The following is a 22978-nucleotide window of genomic DNA, read 5'->3' as shown; positions in this document are numbered from 1 at the left end:
TGTTCCTGCTTGACAGCTACCCGCTGTCTCCATAGAAATGTAGAGTTGGGCCTGGAACATCTAAGCCCCACAGTGTTTGGGAAGAAAGAGAAGACTTGATCAGATATGAATTACACTTTGGAGTCCATAGGCCTGGTCTGACCCTGTCAATGAATAGGAGAGGCATCGCTTTCATGGTTTTTCAACAGCCACTAATTTGAGATGGTTTGAGAAATATAAGTTCAGTGGGGCAACAAACAAATGTATGAATTTACACCTAATTCCCAGAAGGGGAAACCTCTAACCCAGCATATCCTCTATTCTTCTCAGGTTTCTTGGTCAGATATGGGGTAAAGTGAACTTATGTATTTTAGGGTCCCTTCTACATGGGTTTCTTAATTGTTGTTCACAGAGTATTGGACACTGTTTCAACCTGTAGGAGAAATCATGGATGAAAAAAAGATGTAGTACTTACCAAGGACTATCAACTCAGTGCCGCCTCCAGACTGAATCTCAGTGTCAGGCCATGATGATCCTCTCTGGAACTTCACACAGTAGTAGATACCAGCATCAGCAAAAGTGACATTACTGATACGGATAGAAAAGTCCATGTTGTTTCTCTTTGTAGCATCTGAAATATTTGTTATTCTGGGGAAGTGTCCTCCTGAGTAAGAATATATCAACATTCTACTCTGTCCTACACCTTGGTACCACCTGATGGGCCCCACTGGGAGCAGGGATGTCACTGTGCAGTTCAGATTAGCCGAACCTCCAGCACCAACAAAAACTGATTTCTCAGGCTGGATCACCTTCAGCTCTTTCCCAGCTGCTCCTACAGAAAACAACAGTTAGTGCTCATCCTGATGGAAAGCCACAAGCTCCTCAATTTTGTAATAAAACAAAAATAAAAATGAAAACAAAAACATGTTACTCACTAGAGCTCAGCATGTTCCTGAACATAGTTCCTAGTTGGACATTTCAATATAAGAATATAGTACAGTCAAAGAAATTGAATAACATAGATACTTCAAACTTGGCAGAATTCTGATTGCAGCCCTAATTTTTTTGGAATTATCATGCTTCATCAGTATCGGCTTCTGTTTTATTTTCTGTGAATGTAGCCTAGAGAAACTTTGTTATAATGGTGATGGGTGTGATTGTGTGACTCTTTTACACCAAAGAGATATGAATACAAGTGCTGAAGTATAGTGAAGTATACATTTGATTAAAAGATCCTTATTATGGTGTTTGCTGTATCAGGTAGAGTGATCATGTCATAGATATGTCCTAATAATATGCATCCTAATTAAGAAATAAAACCTCCAGCTAGAAATGTTAGAGCCTCATCTTCCATCTGAACCCTTCTATTCACACTTTCTTGATTTAGAGCCCAACGACACGAGGTTATCACACCCAAGATAAATCTACACCTCCCAACCCACTTTATTCCCAACCCCTATTCCACTACTCAGGTGAACATCCACTACTCAGGTGCAGGTCATGCTATTCACAAAAGGCCTACCTATGGTCTGGACTTCCTAATCCATTGGTTTGGAAGCTAATATGCAAGCCACTGATGCATTCCTGTTCACACTGCCCTTCCCCCTTTCCATGTACCTTCCCCTATTTGGACAAAGATCTGCTGCTCACTCAAGCCAAAACAGGTGAGATTCCCATCTTCAATCTGAACACTTCTATGCCCTCCTTTCAGAACTAAATGACTGAAACTTCTAAAACCTTGACCACCACTTGCCCTTGCTTACATATGTTGTTGGATGGTTTGCCTTGAGGAGCTCTGAACAATCCATCCATATATCCATCTATCCATCCATCCATCCATCCATCCATCCATCCATCCATCCATCCATCCATCCTTCCATCGAAATGTGTATGTCTTTTTGTATATATATATATATATATATATATATATATATATATATATATATATATTTGTGTGTGTGTGTGTGTGTGTGTGATATGAATGCATGTAAGCATGTGTGAATGCTTGTGGAGCTGATTGTGACAATTGGGCCCAGCCTGAGTTTGGGTATATTAATAGATAGATAATAGATAGGTAGATAGATAGATAGATAGATAGATAGATAGATAGATAGATAGATAGATAGATAGACAGACACATTTGCCAATATAAAGCATTTTAATTCATTTCCTTTCCTTCTTCTCTGGCTCACAGAGTTAAGAAGCCTCACCAAAGAGGCTTCTGGCTAATGGACACAGTATAGAGCAATAGCAATAAAATTTTCACTCAATTCCCCACTGCTAGACAAAAGGTATTAATTGCATAAGCCAATGATTTTAAACACAGAATAAGCAAGAAAAGTTTTTGCACTTTTTAGAAGTTATAATCAACAATCAAGTATAGTTAGAGAGAGAGAAGGCCAGAGAATAATCATTCTTCAGTGCTACCTCTAAGTCTAATGATGTGTCCCACTTCACACCATTCCAGGATGGTCTGGCTCCTGGCATCAACACAAACACTTTCACACCACTGTATAGCCCCACACTCCTGCTATTCATGTAGTTACCCATTACTCAGGTGAAGGCCATGCATGACATCCAGGAAAGTTAAGAGCCATACCTGCTGTATTAACCCTCCTAATCTCTCAGTTTAGAAGTCATGGCCCAAGCAACTGAAACCTCCTGCCGTCCACTGCCTTTTTCCATACATCTTCCCCTACTAAGACAGTCAATGGCTGTCTAGGTGCAGGCCATACATGGAATACGAGATATGATCCCCACCTGCCATCTGAACCTTCCAAAGAATTCCTTTCATGGTAAAAAGACCCAAGCTTCTGATACCTCATCTTCTACCTGCTCCCTGTTGCCATACCCACTCACACATAGATGGATAATGTATACTGAGTACAGACCATGCCAGACAGAAGAACAAAAATGGACCAAATGCCATGTTAAGTACCAGAAATCTAGACTCTCTGCTGGACCAAAGGTGAAGCTGGATACCAGGAATATACACCACAAAGCTCAGAAGAACAAAGAGGAAACAATAGCAAGGAACAAAACAAAATCGAACAAAAATTAACTGAAAGACTGGCTCCCAGAGTGCTATTTATCCTAAATGTGGATGGCAATATACCAGTGTAAGTACGTAATGAACAACAAAAATGATAATATGGCATCATCAGAGTCTAGAAATCTTACTATACCAATCCCTGAATATTTCAATATTTTTAAAGCATAAAATTTATCATAAACCCAGAGCCTCTACTCTTTCTTTCTTTCTTTCTTTCTCTCTCTCTCTCTCTCTCTCTCTTTCTTTCTTTCTTTCTTTCTTTCTTTCTTTCTTTCTTTCTTTCTTTCTTTTGGATAATGATGGCTCTAATATTCCACTTTGGTGGCATCCATTAATAATCTAAAATCAGGCTCCACAACAGTATGCAATGAAAAATGTGAGGGATAGCCTCAGCCTAAACACTTACTATTGAGTCTGCAAGCATTAGGTCTGATGTGGAAACTCAGCTTCCTAGATAACTGAAGCCAAAATCAATGGAATATTAAAATGTTAAAACGTTGTGTAATGAGCTAATGCCAGATCTAATAAATATGAGCATAGTACTTGGATACTAACTGATAAAAAACTAACATATAATTAAATGTAGCAGGAATGAATTGCATTGTGTAAGCCTATATAGTAATTTATATTTTGATATGTGTATTTACACAAAACTAATATCTTCAAAGCTATATAATTTGTTACAACTGGAAATACCAAAACAATATACCAAATTTATAGACTAAAATGATTGTGTCAAAATACCATAGAGATTATAAATCTTATTAGCTTCTGGACTAAGAAAACATAAAACAACAAACTGAAAAGTGAAGCAAAACTTAAAATATTATGGACTTATAATATTGAAAAACAACATTGTACTTAAAATATTATTTAGCACTGGGATCTCAAAGGTGATTCAGGAATAAAACACAGAGTAGAAAAATAGTATGATAGCTTGCTGTTCTAGTAGGATTATCTGGAAATAACATATGTGTGGTATCCATGCCTCTGAAATATTGTTGTTAGCATAGATTCTTTATCATAATGATTAACAAACAAAATAATAATGTTTTTAACACTTATAAAGCAGTTGATAAATTTAACTTTATAAAGATAAAAGGGTAAACATGGGGAACTTTAAATATCAATATCCAGGACACACCTAATCTGTCCCAAAGAATTAAAGCATTATTCAACAGAAATTTCAGGCAACCAATTATTGAAGTTAAGGTACTCATCAAGAGAGGGCCCAAAATATTTCCTATCTGGGGTGAGGGCACTGAAAACTAAGCTAAGAATCCAGATACCTGTGCAATTTTACTTGCAGAGGGGATTTGAGAATCTCAGCTAATTCTGTTTGGAGGATGTGGGCAATCATAGGTAGTGGGAGCATCCATTTATTACCGTCTTCAGCTGATAGAGGGGAACCAGCTGGAATCTTTACAGGAACTATGCTTGGGACAGTCCCTCTTCACTTTCACTCTTCCATCTCCAGAGCCACAGCTGCAGTGCCCCTGTACTATCTAAACTAGTGTAGTGCTTCTGACTTCAAGCCAAGTGTTACAGTGTCACTATTCATCTTACTTAGAAGACCACTGACATCAACATGAAAGGCTCTGAAGTACATTGGGATTCAGTAGAAAAGTGTTTCACCTCAGAGGAGCATAAAGTATATTTCATAAGAGTCAAGTATGTTTTATCTCTTCTAGCCAAAGGTTATGTGGACTTCGATGTGGATGTGTGTTAACACTAGGACAAAGAACTGGAGGTCTTGGAATATCTGCCACCATGGCACTTCTTCTATTAGGTTCAGAAGAATCTGTGTTCAGTTATCAGATAGAAAAAAAAATCAGTTTAAACCCACAAGGGAAGCCAGGCATGGTGGCGAGCACCTTTCATCCCAGCACTTGGGAGGCAGAGGCAGGCAGATTTCTGAGATTGAGGCCAGCCTGGTCTACAGAGTGAGTTCTAGGACAGACAGGGTTATACAGTGTAACCCTGTGTCGAAAAACAAAACAAAACAACCCCCCCAAAAAACAAAAACAAACAAACAAACAAAAAAAACCCACAAGGGGAGGGGGGATAGGGGACTTTCAGGATAGCATTTGAAATGTAAATGAAGAAAATACCTAATTAAAAATTGGAAAAAGAAAAAAAAAAACCCACATTAGGTTATGGTGTTTCTCTTTTCCAAGCCTGGAGTGGCTCCCATTATCCTGGATTGAAAGCTCCGTCCATGAACAGGGCAGGAGGCTCTGTGACAAAGATTATTTCCTTAGCATATGCTGGGGCCATCAGTGAAATCCTTCCAGAATGCTGGGCCATATGACTCACTCTCACATTTTCTTTTTATCTTTTTATCTCTGTATCTTTTTTATCAAATTTCCTCTTCTTAGTGATGCTCATTTACCCCACCCTGTTTTCAATATCTAAGTCACCAAAAGAGACTGCTTATTTCTTTAGACAATAGGGCATATTTCACATATATATTTTAAAGTACTACACACTTCATCCTTTATCTTCATTATTATTTTCCTTAATAGACTTTAATATATGCATGTGTGACTCTGCCTCTACTTTTATTCTCCTGTGCCACACATATTCACAGAACAACCTCTAGCTTCAAGTGAGTATCCAAAGAATATCTTCCCCACATCTGATTTGTTCAGTGTGATATCTTATTATGTCATTGAAATCCATATTAACTTGATAATCTATGGAATAGAAACCAAGTTATTCATGAAAAGTATATTTTCAAGAAAAGTTGTTTGCATATAAGAATGAAGATCTCAGAAAAGAAAATCATCGACCCTGTCCTCATTTCACTCTAAAGCTCATGGGATAGATTGAAGTTTCTGGGAAGAGTTATTGCTAATTCCATGACTTCAGTCAGACAGCCTGAATCCAATCTACAGCTCTACACATTGCAATTAGTGTTTGTGCTTCTGATTCTTTTTCTGTATTTGTGTCAGTTTGACAAGATCATTAACTGGAGATGTTGGACCATATGATATGGGAGTACTTCACATGGTATCTTGGACATGGTGAGTGTCATAATTTTAAAATGTAATTCCTCAGTGGGTTTGCTTAGTCATGACACCTTCACCTGACATTGGATGATCTGCAGAGAGACATAGAGCTAGGTACAGTTTATGAAGCTCTCTCTAGGTTTAGATAGGGATGGGGATGTGGATATAATTGTTTCTTGATGAATTAGCTGTTAACTGATTTGAAAAAATATCTGGGAACAGAAATTCAAGTGAATTGATATTTTTTTCTGGATCATTGTTTCAGAGTTAAGCATTCTGATAATTGATTGTTTCCAATGGTCTCAGTTTAGACAGAGTCTTATCATAATGATGGTTTGTGATAGAGCTAAGTTACACATCTCATAGTGGCAGAAATCACTGAGTGGCAAGCACTGATGTGGCTTACATGTCCCATTCAAAAGCATGCTACTTTTACCTTCTATTCTATTAGACCTTACATTCTAAATACTCAATCATCTTTCAAACTGGTGCAATTATCTGTTGAACAGGATTTAATACATAAAGATTTTGATATATTTGAGGCTCAAAGCATAGTATTTTTCCTAAGCAACTTCGCATGACAGAAGCAAATTTCTAAAATAATTCAACTGATAAAAGTAGAACTTGTACTACATATCACAGCTTAGAATTTTAATATCTGACAGTCCTGTTGCATTGGGGCCTAGAGTAAGAAAGATACTTGTGGCAGAGAGACATCAATCAAGCAAAGCATAGCTGGAACATAGTCCATAAAAAGAACTCCTCAGCAATACACAATCTTCTTCACTGAGATATGGCTCCTCATTCTTCACATGTCCATAAGTATAGTCCTTGCTCAAGTAAGAGATAAACAGAGAAAATTGTATTTAAATATTTAGGAATATAAAGATAAATATGAGCTTGTGTGTGTGTGTGTGAGAGAGAGAGAGAGAGAGAGAGAGAGAGAGAGAGAGAGAGAGACTGAGACAGACAGATATGTAGAGACAGACAGAAACAGAGAGACAGAAACTTTAAAAAGTAAAGAGAAATCATGTATTTTGAAAAGAATATCAAGGAAATTATGTAATATTAGTTTCAGAAACTATAAAAAAAAACAGAAAGCATCAGGAAGTACAAAAATTATCATTAGAACTTAACTTTTTCTGCAGTCTCACTGGACAGTGAGAACTCTCACTGGACAGTGAGAAAAGAACAAAGATTCCCAACTTAAAGAGCCAGTAAATATCTTCAACAAAATTATAGAAAAAAACTTCCCTAACCTAAAGAAAGAGATGCCCATAAACATACAAGAAGCCTACAGAGCTCCAAAAAGGACCAGAAAAGAAACTCCTCCCATCACATAACAGTCAAAACACCAAATGCACAAAACAAAGAAAGAATATTAAAAGCAGTAAGGGATAAGAGTCAAGTAGCACATAAGGGCAGACCATCAGAATTACACCAGACTTCTCACCAAAGACTCTAAAAGCCAGAAGAGCCTGGGCAGATTTCATAACAGACCCTTAGAGAACACAAATGCCAGCCCAGGCTACTATGCCCAACAATCATCTCAATTACAATAGATGGAAAAACCAAGATATTCTGAGATAAAAACAAATTGACAAAATATCTCTCTACAAATCCAGCACTACAAAGGATAATAGATGGAAAATGCCAACAGTAGGAGGGAAACTACACCCTATAAAGAGCAAGAAACTAATCTTTCAACAACCCCCCCCAAAAAAGATAGCCACATAAATATAAAAGTAACATCAAAAGTTAAAGGAAGCAACAATCACTTTTCCTTAATATCTCTTAACATCAATGGACTCAATTCCCCAATAAAAAGACATACAATAGGAGCCTGATATAGCTGTCTCCTCAGAGGCTCTGCCAGTTTCTGACAAATACAAAAGTAGATTCTCACAGCTATCCATTTGGCAGAGCACAGGGTCCCCAAAGAAGGTGCTAGAGAAGGGACCCAAGGAGCTGAATGGGTTTGCAGCCCCCTAGGAGGAACAACAATATGAACTAACCAGTAACCCAGAGTTCTCTAGAACTAAACCACCAACCAAAGAAAACACATGGAGGGACTCATGGCTCTAGTTGCATATGTAGCAGAGGATGTCCTAGTAGGTCATCTATGGGAAGAGAGGCCTCTGGTCCTGCAAAGGTACTATGCCCCAGTATATGGGAATGACTGGGCCAGGAAACAGGAGTGGGTGGGTTGGTGAGCAGGAGGAGGGATAGGGGGTTTTCAGATGGGGAAACTAGGAAAGAGGCTAACATTTGAAATGTAAATAAAGAAAATATCTAATAAAAAATATGGAAGATTGTTGTGAATAGCCCTGGAGCTAATTATATTTGATGGTAATTCCATTCTCCTGTGAGTGGCTGTGAACAAGGAATGAGTCAGCATTCAGATGATTTCCTGTAAACCTTCTTCCAACCTAAATTTATAAAATAAAGGAGAGCTAATAATTGGGTAGATAAAGAGAAGGTGGAGCAGAAGGTTGGATAAGGGAAGAAGGGAAAAGAAAGGGAAGGGTAAAGGAAGTGAAGGGGAGGGGAGGGGAGGGGAGGACAAAGAGGAGGGGAGAGGAGAGGAGAGGAAAAGGAAAGGAAAGGGAAAAGGAAAAGGAAAAGGAAAAGGAAAAGAAAAGGGAAAGGGAAAGGGAAAGGAAAGGAAAATAGAAGTGTGAATCAATTGTTTTCAAAATGGTATAATAAAGTCTGCAGGAGACTCATATTCTGTCTAACATAGGCTCCACAGGAATTTTGGGTTAATATCCTGACATGACAAATTAGAAAGGCCTAAATGGGCTAAAATATGTGTGATTTCGAGTATTGAGGTTGTTTTATTGTTCCTCTGGGACAGAGGGCAAGCTACAGAAGAATATGCTGATTTGGGGAAAAGGTTTTGTCTTTGTGTTTTTGAAAAAGATGATTAACATATTTACACCTTCCAGAATTATATGGATGAGATTTGACAGGGGGAGACACCCCTGAAAAGCTAGATTCCAGAAAATCAAGCAAAAAGTTTATCTTGTTGATACTAAAATTTTGTTTGGAGATTAATATATTACATAATATACAGCCTTGGTGAATTTCATTGTCAGACATGCTGAACTGACCTGCCTGAACCCCTGATGTCTTGGTTTTTCATTTAGATCCAGTCAGGACACAGATCAGAGACTAATACAATCATTGGTATGGCCTTCTTAAGGCCTACCAACGCCCCCATTTTCCTACCCTTCCACTCCCTTCAAAATATCTCAACACCCATATTCAGCTTGAAGAAGTTATGAAGAGTCATCGTCCTAGTTCCCTAGTCTTTGGAACTAAGGGTGGTTACTATAGACTGTCTTTGATACTAAAATTTCAAAGTACAGGGCTTAAACCCACTCCTTCTATTACTGTTATTATAAACAGATCTTGGATATGTAAGCCTGTGAGTCCAAGTAGAAAATTCATGGCTCTGAGTTTATTGTTAGGTTGTCTTCAGTTATTTTAATTAGAAAGGAAGGAGAGTAGTTAACAGAGATCAATCTAGATTACTTCACATAGATAGATGATTTTCAAAAACATCAGAAGTCCACAGAATGTGACATTTAATGATCATTTATTCACTTGTTGTTGAGACTAGTATGCTCCTGACAGCTTTCCCTGTTTTGGATTCAAAGAAGAAACTGAGCATCTTTGAATTATCCCAGTTGGGGTGAAATAACCACTGGGCAAGAATTGCCTCATTTCATATACAGACATAATACTGTCCCAAAAAGGACACAATGACAAGTTAGGACAGCTTTACTCTTCTGAGACAGAGTAGGCTAGTCTTTAATATTGCTGTTTCTCTAAGTCTGTCAGAAGACCCTGCCCAGTAGGCTGAAGAGCAATGTTCCAACATGTTGAAGTAAGGGACAGTCCAGGTGATCACCAGTCTCTATGGATTGTCTAAGTTTTGGAAGCTGTTTTAGGCTTCCTATATATTTTTAGGTACTATTGGTTATTCTTGGATTTCTGATAGGTTTGAAAAACTACATAGTCTCCTAGCCAACCCAGGCTTTTTACTTTGAGAGGAACAGTTTTGAGAGGATGGTTTTCAGATGACAATCAATCTAAAGCCAAGACATATTGAGATGTAGAATTATAAGTCTTTTAAGTAAGGGTAAAGAAGAGAGGTTCTGTTTAATTAACAAGGATGATGGACTGGGTGTTAGGTCCCTTGTACTTTATAAATTACGTAATAATAATAGTTATGTTCAACTACATCTGAGATAAAATAGTCTTCTAATTAGACAGAAAGGGGGAAATGTTGTAGATAGCCCAGGGGCTAAATATATTTTATGGAAATTCCATTACCCTGGCTTTGAACAGGGAGCGAGTCTGCCCTCAGGTGATTTCCTGTAAACCTGCTTCCCACCTTAATTTTCAAAATAAAGGAGAGCTGAAGATTGGGCAGATAAAATGAATGTATTGCAGATTTGGAGAGACTAAAAGAAGAAATGGAAGAGGGAGAGGATGCAGAGGAGGAAGAAGAAGAAGAAAAGCAGAGAAAAAGCATATGGCCTGGAGAAACTGCAAGTTCTATGGGGTCTCATAGATTTGGAAGATGGTAGTGTAGAAGTAGATCTGCCAAGTCTAGGCACAAATTCATATTAATTGAGTTGTGTTTTCATTGCCAGGGGGCATATTTGGGTTGGAGATTTACTGCAACAGAAGATGATAAAGCTGACATAGAATAATACACTGGAAATATAAACAAGACCCAGCATTTTGCAGCAAATGCACCTCAGTGACAAGGACAGTCACTACCTCAGAGTAAAGGCCTGGAAAACAATTTTCTAAGCAAATGGTCCCAAGAAACAAGCTGGAGTACCCATTCTAATTGAATAAAATCAACTTTCAACCAGAAGTTATCAAAAAATAAATAAATAAGGAAGGACACTTCATACTCATCAAAGGAAAAATCTAATAAGAGTTACTCTCAATGCTGAACATCTATGAAATGAAAGGACACCCACATTCATAAAAGAAACTTTACTAAAGCTTAAAGCAGACATTACACCTCAGACAATAATAGTGAGAGACTTCAAGATCACCTCTCATCAATGGACAAATCATGGAAACACAAAATAAACAAAGACAAATTGAAACTAACAGAAGTTATTAACCAAATGGATTTAACAGATATCTATAGAAGATTTCATCCTAAAACAAAAGTCTATACTTTCTCAGGACCTCATGGCAGCTTCTCCAGAATTGACCATATAATAGGTCACAAAATAGGCCTCAACAGATACAAGAAGATTGAAGTAATGCCATGCATCGAACCATGGACTAAGGCTGGTCTTCAATAGAAACAAAACAACAGAAATCCCTCATAGACATGGAAGATGAACAATGTCCCACTCAATGATGACTTGGTCAAGGAAGAAATAAAGAAAGAAATTAAAGACTTTAGAATTTAATGATTATGAAGACACAAAATACCCAAACTTATGGGACACAATGAAAGCAGTGCTAAGAAGAAAACTCATAGCTCTGAGTGCCTCCAAAAAGAAACTAGAGAGAACATACACTAGCAGCTTTATAGCACATTTGCAAACTCTAGATGAAAAAGAAGCAAATACACCCAAGAGGAGTAGAAGTGAGGCAATAATCAAACTCAGTGCTGAAATCATTCAAGTAGAAACAAAAAAACAAACAAACAAAAAATATATAAAAAGTCAACAAAACCAGGAGCTGGTTCTTTGAGAATATCAACAAGAATGATAAACTCTTATCCAGACTAACTAAAGGACATAGAGATGGCATCCAAATTAACAAAATCAGAAATGAAAAGTGAGATATAACAATAGAAACTGAGGAAATTCAAAACATCATCAGATCCTACTACAAAAGCCTATATTCAAGAAAACTGGAAAATCTGAATGAAATGAATAATTTTCTAGACAGATACCAAATACCAAAGTTAAATCAGGATCACATAAACCATCTAAACAGTCCCTTAACCCCTAAAGAAATATAAACAGTCATTAATAGCCTCCCACTGAAAAAATCCCCAGGACCAGATGGGTTTACTGCAGAATTCTGTCAGACCTTCAGAGTAGAACTAATAGCAATACTCTTCAAATTATTCCACAAAATAGAAAGAGAAGAAACCATACCCCATTCATTCTATGAAGCCACAGTTACACTGCATATTCTCCCTTGGAGATGAAACAGTTTATGTCTAATCAGGAATTTGTCACAATTTCCTTTCATAGAGAACTTTATAAGAGATTCTTTTTCTACTTCAATCATGTTTAATGTTCCAAACCAATTTTAAAAACTGTTTGAGTGCATATTACTTTTAGCTTCAGAAGTTATCATGTATATTTAAGAGACATTTAACAAATAAATTATTTTGATGACTTAAAAAATGTCAATACTGAGTTGTATATTTTAAAATGAATTTTATTCATTTAATTTTTTAAAATCCGCCTAAAGAAAACAACCCAATTAATAAATGGATACAAAATCAACCCAGAGATATCCAAAGAGGAAAGACAAATGGCTGAGAAGTACTTCAAATTGCTCAACACTTTAGTCATCAAGGAACTATTCAAAAATACTTTGAATTTAATCTTAAATGGCCAACATCAATACAACATGTGACAGATCACACTGGCAAGAAGGATGGTAAGGGTATATGGTAAGTCTATTGCTGGTAGGTGTGGAAACTTCTACAGCTGTTATGGAAACCATATGGCAGTTCCTTATGTAGCTGGGGACAGATCTACCTCAAGATCCAGCTGCAACACTCTTGGGTATATACCCAAAGGATGCTTTATTCTACCACAGCGGCACTTGGTAAACCATCTTCCTTGCTGCTCTATTCACAGTAGCCATAAATTTGAAGCAGCCTAGATGTCTTTCAACAAATGAATGGACAGAGGAATGTATGGAACATATTACAAAGCTGATTAAAAGAAGGAAATCACGAAATTCATAGTTTAATGGAAAGAGCTAGAAAAGTCATCCTGAATGAAGTAACACAGACTGTTAAAGACAAACATGGTATGCATTAGTTTATATGTTGAGGTAAGTTAAGTTTTTTATAAGTAAACTATAATTCTTATCATAATCCTTAGTTAGAGTGTAAGGGATTACTAAAGAACAGGGAAGTATCTCCTTAGGGAGGTTAAATAGAATAGATATTTATTGATGGACAGAGATTGGTGGACTGGAAAGGGAGGGCCAAACTGGGTGGATAAAGGAACATGTGCTAAAGAAGGAAATATGGAGGAACTCCTAAAACTAAGAGAGCCTCAGTTGAGAAAATATCTCAGTAAGATCAAGCTATAGTCAGGCCTGTAGGATATGTTTTTAATCAGTGATTGATATGGGAGGGCCTAGCCCAATGTGGATGGGGCCACCTTTGGTCTGGTCATCCTGGGTTCTATAAGATCTTAAGCAGGCTGAGCAAGCTATGGGGAGCAATCCAGGAAGCAACACCCCTCCATGAGCCCTTCATCAGCTCCTACCTGCAGGTTTCTTCTATGCTTAAGATCTTGTCCTGAAAAAATAGCTCTGCGATAACATTTTAACATAATAAAATAATTGATAAAAGGCATTAGAAGGTAGAAAGACTTCCCATCATTACAGAATTTTACCAAAAGCAATGTACCAGTATAATAAAATCACAATGAACATTTCTACAGATATATACAGGAAGAATCATATGGAAGCACCAAAGCTCATAGATAACTAAAGAAATTTTAAGAAGAGTTTTAAGTTTTAAAAGAATACTGCTGTAAGTACTACATACTTCATTTTGAGCACTGCAAAGACAGTAATGCAAACAGTGAATTGTAAACAGGCACATGACAAACAGAATAGAAGACCCAGAAACTATGTGAAATCCATGAGACTACAGCCACTTTATTTTTGACAAATTAAAAACACATATAGAGGAAAACAATAGCACTTTTAAAAAATAGTGCTGGGAAAATTGAATATTTGCATATATAAGAATAAAACTTGCCCTTTATCTCTTATTTAAAACTTATCGGACCACAGGCCTCATCCGGCTGGATCAGCGCCGGGGTAGCAGGAGCGCAGGGTTGCCTGACACCCGCCAGCTACCCACGACCCCCGCCGCAGGATCTTGGGACTGCTGGTGAGTGGAACACAGCTTCTGCTCCAATCCAATTGCGCGGGACCTGAGACTGCATTAGTTAGGGAAGCAGAAACCAGCCTGAGTAGGGCCACAGGCCTCATCCGGCCGGATCAGCACCTGGGTAGCGGGAGCACAGGGTTGCCTGACACCCGCCAGCTACCCACGACCCCCGCCGCAGGATTTTGGGACTGCTGGTGAGTGGAACACAGCTTCTGCTCCAATCCAATTGCGCGGGACCTGAGACTGCATTAGTTAGGGAAGCAGAAACCAGCCTGAGTAGGGCCACAGGCCTCATCCGGCCGGATCAGCACCTGGGTAGCGGGAGCACAGGGTTGCCTGACACCCGCCAGCTACCCACGACCCCCGCCGCAGGATTTTGGGACTGCTGGTGAGTGGAACACAGCTTCTGTTCCAATCCAATTGCGCGGGACCTGAGACTGCATTAGTTAGGGAAGCAGAAAACCGGCCTGAGTAGGACCACAGGCCTCATCCGGCTGGATCAGCGCCAGGGTAGCGGGAGCGCAGGGTTGCCTGACACCCGCCAGCTACCCACGACCCCCGCCGCAGGATTTTGGGACTGCTGGTGAGTGGAACACAGCTTCTGCTCCAGTCCAATCACGCGGGACCTGAGACTGCTCTGGTTGGGGAGAGAGAAATCAGGCCTACATAGGGCCACAACCCTCTTCCGGTCAGAGAAGCACCTGGGCAGCTGGGGCGCAGGGTCTGCTGACACTCGCCAGCTACCCACAACACCCACCACAGGATCTTAAGACTTCTGGTGAGTGGAGCACAGCTTCTGATCCAATCCAATTGCGCGGGACCTGAGACTGCATTAGTTAGGGAAGCAGAAACCGGCCTGAGTAGGACCACAGGCCTCATCCGGCTGGATCAGCGCTGGGGTAGCGGGAGCGCAGGTTTGCCTGACACCCGCCAGCTACCCACGACCCCCGCCGCAGGATTTTGGGACTGCTGGTGAGTGGAACACAGCTTCTGCTCCAATCCAATTGCGCGGGACCTGAGACTGCATTAGTTAGGGAAGCAGAAACCGGCCTGAGTAGGGCCACAGGCCTCACCCGGCCGGATCAGCGCCAGGGTAGCGGGAGCGCAGGGTTGCCTGACACCCGCCAGCTACCCACGACCCCCGCCACAGGATTTTGGGACTGCTGGTGAGTGGAACACAGCTTCTGCTCCAGTCCAATCACGCGGGACCTGAGACTGCTCTGGTTGGGGAGAGAGAAATCCAGCCTACATAGGGCCACAACCCTCTTCCGGTCAGAAAAGCACCGGGGCAGCTGGGGCGCAGGGTGGGCTGACACTCACCAGCTACCCACAACACCCACCACAGGATCTTAAGACTTCTGGAGAGTGGAACACAGCTTCTGCTCCAATCCAATTGCACGCGGGACCAGAGACTGCATTAGTTAGGGAAGCAGAAAAACGGCCTGAGTAGGACCACAGGCCTCTTCCGGCTGGACCAGCACCGGGGTACCGTCAGCTACCCACGACCCCCGCCGCAGGATTTAGAGACTGCTGGTGAGTGGAACACAGCTTCTGCTCCAATCTTTAAATAGTGACAACGATAACAACTAACCCCAGAGATTACCAGATGGCGAAAGGTAAACGTAATAATCTTACTAACAGAAACCAAGACCACTCACCATCATCAGAACCCAGCACCCCCACTTCGCCCAGTCCAGGGCACCCCAACACACCGGAAAAGCTAGACACGGATTTAAAAGCATATCTCCTGATGATGATAGAGGACTTCAAGAAGGACTTTAATAACACACTTAAAGAAATGCAGGAGAACACTGCTAAAAAGGCAGAAGACAATAAAGAGGAAGCACAAAAATCCCTTAAAGAATTGCAGGAGAACACTGCTAAAGAGTTACAAATCCTTAAAGAAAAACATGATAACATAATCAAACAGGTAGAAGTCCTTACAGAAAAACAGGAAAACACATCCAAACAGATGATGGAAATGAACAAAACCATACTAGACCTAAAAAGGGAAGTAGACACAATAAAGAAAACCCAAAATGAGGCAACACTGGAGATAGAAACCCTAGGAAAGAAATCTGGAACCATAGATACGAGCATCAGCAACAGAATACAAGAGATGGAAGAGAGAATCTCAGGTGCAGAAGATTCCATAGAGAACATCGGCACAACAATCAAGGAAAATGTAAAATGCAAAAAGATCCTAACTCAAAACATCCAAGAAATACAGGACATAATGAGAAGACCAAACCTATGGATAATAGGAGTGGATGAGAAGATTTTCAACTCAAAGGACCAGCAAACATCTTCAACAAAATTATTGAAGAAAACTTCCCAAATCTAAAGAAAGAGATGCCCATGAACATAGAAGAAGCCTACAGAACTCCAAATAGACTGGACCAGAAAAGAAATACCTCCCGACACATAATAATCAGAACAACAAATGCTCTAAATAAAGATAGAATACTAAAAGCAGTAAGAGAAAAAGGCCAAGTAACATATAAAGGCAAGCCTATCAGAATTACACCAGACTTTTCACCAGAGACTATGAAAGCCAGAAGATCCTGGACTGATGTTATACAGACACTAAAAGAACACAAATTCCAGCCCAGGCTACTATACCCAGCCAAACTCTCAATTAACATAGATGGAGAAACCAAAGTATTCCACGACAAAACCAAATTCACACATTATCTCTCCACTAATCCAGCCCTTCAAAGGATAATAACAGAAAAAAAAACAATACAAGGACAGGAACCATGCCCTAGAAACAACAAGAAGGTAATCCCTCAACAAACCTAAAAGAAGACAGCCACAAGAACAGAATGCCAACTTTAACAACAAAAATAACAGGAAACAACAATTACTTTTCCTTAATATCTCTTAATATCAATGGACTCAACTCCCCGATAAAAAGACATAGACTAACAAACTGGCTACACAAACAAGACCCAACATTTTGCTGCTTACAGGAAACTCATCTCAGAGAAAAGGATAGACACTACCTCAGAATGAAAGGCTGGAAAACAATTTTCCAAGCAAATGGCATGAAGAAACAAGCTGGAGTAGCCATTCTAATATCTGATAAGATTGACTTCCAACCCAAAGTCATTAAAAAAGACAGGGAGGGACACTTCATACTCATCAAAGGTAAAATCCTCCAAGAGGAACTATCAATCCTGAATATCTATGCTCCAAATACAAAGGCAGCCACATTCATTAAAGAAAATTTAGTAAAGCTCAAAGCACACATTGCACCTCATACAATAATAGTGGGAGACTTCAACACACCACTTTCACCAATGGACAGATCATGGAAACAGAAACTAAACAGGGACACAGTGAAACTAACAGAAATTATGAATCAAATGGATCTGGCAGATATCTACAGAACATTCTATCCTAAAACAAAAGGATATACCTTCTTCTCAGCACCTCATGGTACCTTCTCCAAAAATGACCACATAATTGGTCACAAAACAGGCCTCAACAGATATAAAAATATTGAAATTGTCCCATGCATCCTATCAGATCACCATGGACTAAGGCTGATCTTCAATAACAAAATAAATAATAGAAAGCCAACCTTCACGTGGAAACTGAACAACACTCTTCTCAATGATACCTTGGTCAAGGAAGGAATAAAGAAAGAAATTAAGGACTTTTTAGAGTTCAATGAAAATGAAGCCACAACATACCCAAACTTATGGGACGCAATGAAAGCATTTTTAAGAGGAAAACTCATAGCTCTGAGTGCCTCCAAAAGGAAACTAGAGAGAGCACACATTAGCAGCTTGAGAACACACCTAAAAGCACTACAACAAAAGGAAGCAAATTCACCCAAGAGGAGTAGACGGCAGGAAATAATCAAACACAGGGGTGAAATCAACCAAGTGGAAACAAGAAAAACTATTCAAAGAATCAACCAATCAAGGAATTGGTTCTTTGAGAAAATCAACAAGATAGATAAACCCATAGCCAGACTCACTAGAGGGCACAGGGAAAGCATCCTAATTAACAAAATCAGAAATGAAAAAGGAGACATAACAACAGATCCTGAAGACATCCAAAACACCATCAGATCCTTCTAACAAAGGCTATACTCAACAAAACTGGAGAAGCTGGATGAAATGGAGAAGTTCCTAGACAGATACCAGGTACCAAAGTTGAATCAAGATCAGGTTAATGATCTAAACAGCCCTATATCCCCCAAAGAAATAGAAGCAGTCATTAATAGTCTCCCAACTAAAAAAAGCCCAGGACCAGATGGGTTTAGTGCAGAGTTCTATCAGACCTTCAAAGAAGATCTAATCCCAGCTCTTCACAAACTATTCCACAAAATAGAAACAGAAGGTACTCTACCCAACTCATTCTATGAAGCCACAATTACTCTGATACCTAAACCACAAAAAGACCCAACAAAGATAGAAAACTTCAGACCAATATCCATTATGAATATTGATGCAAAAATCCTCAATAAAGTTCTTGCTAACCGAATCCAAGAACACATCAAAACAATCATCCATCCTGACCAAGTAGGTTTCATCCCAGGGATGCAGGGATGGTTCAATATACGGAAATCCATCAACGTAATCCAGTATATAAACAAACTCAAAGACAAAAACCACATGGTCATCTCCTTAGATGCGGAAAAAGCATTTGACAAGATCCAACACCCATTCATGATAAAAGTCTTGGAAAGATCAGGAATTCAAGGCCCATACCTAAACATGATAAAAGCAATCTACAGCAAACCAGTAGCCAACATCAAAGTAAATGGTGAGAAGCTTGAAGCAATCCCTCTAAAATCAGGGACTAGACAAGGCTGTCCACTTTCTCCATACCTATTCAACATTGTACTTGAAGTCCTAGCCAGAGCAATTCGACAACAAAAGGAGATCAAAGGGATACAAATTGGAAAAGATGAAGTCAAAATATCACTTTTTGCAGATGATATGATAGTATATATAAGTGACCCTAAAAATTCCACCAGAGAACTCCTAAGCCTGATAAACAGCTTCGGTGAAGTAGCTGGATATAAAATTAACTCAAACAAATCAATGGCCTTTTTCTACACAAAGAATAAACAGGCTGAGAAAGAAATTAGGGAAACAACACCCTTCTCAATAGTCACAAATAATATAAAATATCTTGGCGTGACTCTAACTAAGGAAGTGAAAGATCTGTATAATAAAAACTTCAAATCTCTGAAGAAAGAAATTATAGAAGATCTCAGAAGATGGAAAGATCTCCCATGCTCATGGATTGGCAGGATCAACATTGTAAAAATGGCTATCTTGCCAAAAGCAATCTACAGATTCAATGCAATCCCCATCAAAATTCCAAATCAATTCTTCAACGAATTAGAAAGTGCAATCTGCAAATTCATCTGGAATAACAAAAAACCTAGGATAGCAAAAACTCTTCTCAAGGATAAAAGAACCTCTGGTGGAATCACCATGCCGGACCTAAAGCTCTACTACAGAGCAATTGTGATAAAAACTGCATGGTACTGGTATAGTGACAGACAAATAGACCAATGGAATAGAATTGAAGACCCAGAAATGAACCCACACACCTATGGTCACTTGATCTTCGACAAGGGAGCTAAAAACATCCAGTGGAAGAAAGACAGCATTTTCAACAAATGGTGCTGGCACAACTGGTTGTTAACATGTAGAAGAATGCGAATCGATCCATTCCTATCTCCTTGTACTAAGGTCAAGTCTAAGTGGATCAAGGAACTTCACATAAAACCAGAGACACTGAAACTTATAGAGGAGAAAGTGGGGAAAAGCCTTGAAGATATGGGCACAGGGGAAAAATTCCTGAATAGAACAGTAAGGGCTTGTGCTGTAAGATCGAGAATTGACAAGTGGGACCTCATGAAACTACAAAGCTTCTGCAAGGCTAAAGACACCATCAATAAGACAAAAAAACCACCAACAGATTGGGAAAGGATCTTCACCTACCCTAAATCAGATAAGGGACTAATATCCAATATATATAAAGAACTCAAGAAGGTGGACTCCAGAAAGTCAAATAACCCCATTAAAAAATGGGGCTCAGAACTGAACAAAGAATTCTCACCTGAGGAATACCGAATGGCAGAGAAACACCTGAAAAAATGTTCAACATCCTTAATCATCAGGGAAATGCAAATCAAAACAACCCTGAGATTCCACCTCACACCAGTCAGAATGGCTAAGATCAAAAATTCAGGTGACAGCAGATGCTGGCGAGGATGTGGAAAAAGAGGAACACTCCTCCATTGTTGGTGGGATTGCAAGCTTGTACAACCACTCTGGAAATCAGTCTGGCGGTTCCTCAGAAAATTGGACATAGTACTACCGGAGGATCCAGCAATACCTCTCCTGGGCATATATCCAGAAGATGTCCCAACCGGTAAAAAGGACACATGCTCCACTATGTTCATAGCAGCCCTATTTATAATAGCCAGAAGCTGGAAAGAACCCAGATGTCCCTCAACAGAGGAATGGATACAGAAATTATGGTACATTTACACAATGGAGTACTACTCAGCTATTAAAAAGAATGAATTTATGAAATTCCTAGCCAAATGGATGGACCTGGAGGGCATCATCTTGAGTGAAGTAACACAATCACAAAAGAACTCACACAATATGTATTCATTGATAAGTGGATATTAGCCCAAAACTTAGGATACCCAAGATATAAGATACAATTTGATAAACGCATGAAACTCAAGAAGAATGAAGACCAAAGTGTGGACACTGTGCACCTTCTTAGAATTGGGAACAAAACACCCAGGGAAGGAGTTACAGAGACAAAGTTCGTTGCTGTGATGAAAGGATGGACCATTTAGAGACTGCTGTATCCAGGGATCCGTCCCATAATCAGCTTCTAAACGCTGACACCATTGCATACACTAGTAAGAGCTTGCTGAAAGGACCCAAATATAGCTGTCTCTTGTGAGACGATGCCGGGGCCTAGCAAACACAGGAGTGGATGTTCACAGTCAGCTATTGGATGTATCACAGGGCTCCCAATGGAGAAGCTAGAGAAAGTACCCAAGGAGCTAAAGGGATCTGCATCCCTATTGTTGGAACAACATGATGTACTAACCAGAACCCTGGAGCTCTTGTCTCTAGCTGCATATGTATCGAAAGATGGCCTAGTCGGCCATCAATGGAAAGAGAGGCCCATTGGACTTGCAAACTTTATATGCCCCAATATAGGGGAATGCCAGGGCCAAAAGAATGGGAATGGGTGGGTAGGGAAGTGGGGGGCGCTATGGGGGACTTTTGGGATAGTATTGGAAATGTAATTGAGGAAAATATGTAATAAAAATATTAAAAAAAAATCTCAAATATTATAATATTAAGCCCCAAAACTTTGAAACTTCTATAGGATAAAGAGAGTACAATTCAAGATATAGACATATGTAAGGACTTTCTGAATAGAACTCCAGTCATTCAAAAAACAAGGCTGACAGTAAACCAATTGGACCTTACAAAAAAAAAAAAACTAAAAACTAAAAAAAACAAACAAATACACAAAAACCCCAGAATGTACAGTTTTCAAAGAACTAATTAAGAACACAAACAACCTAATTTAAAAGGGCTCTAGAGAACCAAATGAATAGTTTTCAAGAGGAGAAAAATAAGATGTTGCCTTAACCCTATGCCCCCCAAAAAGCTCCTTAGGGGTAGCAGGTAAGAAGGCAGGTCCCAAAAATGGGAACCAGGTGAGAAGGAGAAACAGATTCGTTTAATGAACTAATGATGGATGCCTATATATCCTCCACCCTCTTGGTCCACAACTGTTTGTCCTGTACTGCTGGCACCAGCAGATTGACTGCCCTGGTCATGCTCTGTCTGGATATCAGGCAGATCCCAGTGTTAGTGAATGCAAAATCACTTGCTCCACATGCCTGGGCCACTGCAGGCTGATAATCAGAACACAGACTCACTCCTACAATAAATGACCAAATATACTTCAAAAAGTATTCACTATCTTAAAAATATCAACAACAAAATAAATGTATCTATAGCCACATGGAAATGCAGATTACAAATACTTGGAAATTTCATTTTATCTGTCAGAAAGTCCAGTATTGAGAAGGCTAGTCTGACTCCATGATAGGCTTCGAACTGGCAGTTGGGACTATGCCTAAATCTCTGTTTCCAAGAACTGGGCAAGTTTAGACAAGTCCAAGCCTCAGAAGCTGCCTCACCACCTGGCTGGAGGCAAAGACAATGAATGGGTCAGTAGCAGTTTCTAGACTTCCTCAGCAACAGTTACCAGACCTCCCTAGCAAAAGTTTCCAGCCTGGAATGTCCCTAAAGATAAAGGCACGATTAAGAAATTGGTCACCTACCCCTTCCCAGAATTTCCCTAATGTGCTTTAAATCTAGCCTACGTGCTCACTTCAGTGTTGTTCCATCTTTGTAGATGGTAGACTCCACCAAGCTGGACTTCTGCAGCATAAAACAGTCTTTGCGTTCACATACTAAAAAAAAAAAGAGAGAGAGAGAGAGAAAGAGAGAGAGAGAGAGAGAGAGAGAGAGAGAGAGAGAGGAAAGAAGGACGGAAGGAAGGAAGAAAGGAAAGAAGGAAGGAAGGAAGGAAGGAAGGAAGGAAGGAAGGAAGGAAGGAAGGAAGGAAGGAAGGAAGGAAGGAAGGAAGGAATAAATATAGAAAGGTGTGTAGCAGCAGGGAATGGGAAACTATGTGTAGCAACTGGAAAGTCCCAGATTCCAGGAAAGCAAGAGGTTCCCAGGACCCAATGTGGATGTCATAAGCTGAAAT

The 22978-nt window shown here is 39.6% G+C and overlaps 1 protein-coding gene across 1 annotated transcript in view; it reads right to left on the bottom strand.

Moving 5' to 3' along the window:
* The window catches only part of LOC110288822 (signal-regulatory protein beta-2-like), a 134900-nt gene that overhangs the window by 59863 nt on the left and 52059 nt on the right, over positions 1–22978 (bottom strand). The window contains exon 2 of the mRNA XM_085836074.1: positions 455–811. Within this exon, the coding sequence (XP_085692200.1) occupies positions 455–811 (357 nt within the window). The remainder of the gene's footprint in view (positions 1–454; positions 812–22978) is intronic.

This window comes from Mus caroli, unplaced genomic scaffold, assembly GCF_978045245.1.
Source record: "Mus caroli unplaced genomic scaffold, Mus_caroli_1 scaffold_3, whole genome shotgun sequence".
Classification (NCBI taxonomy): Eukaryota; Metazoa; Chordata; class Mammalia; order Rodentia; family Muridae; genus Mus; species Mus caroli.
This window is presented reverse-complemented; position numbering and strand designations above follow the sequence as displayed.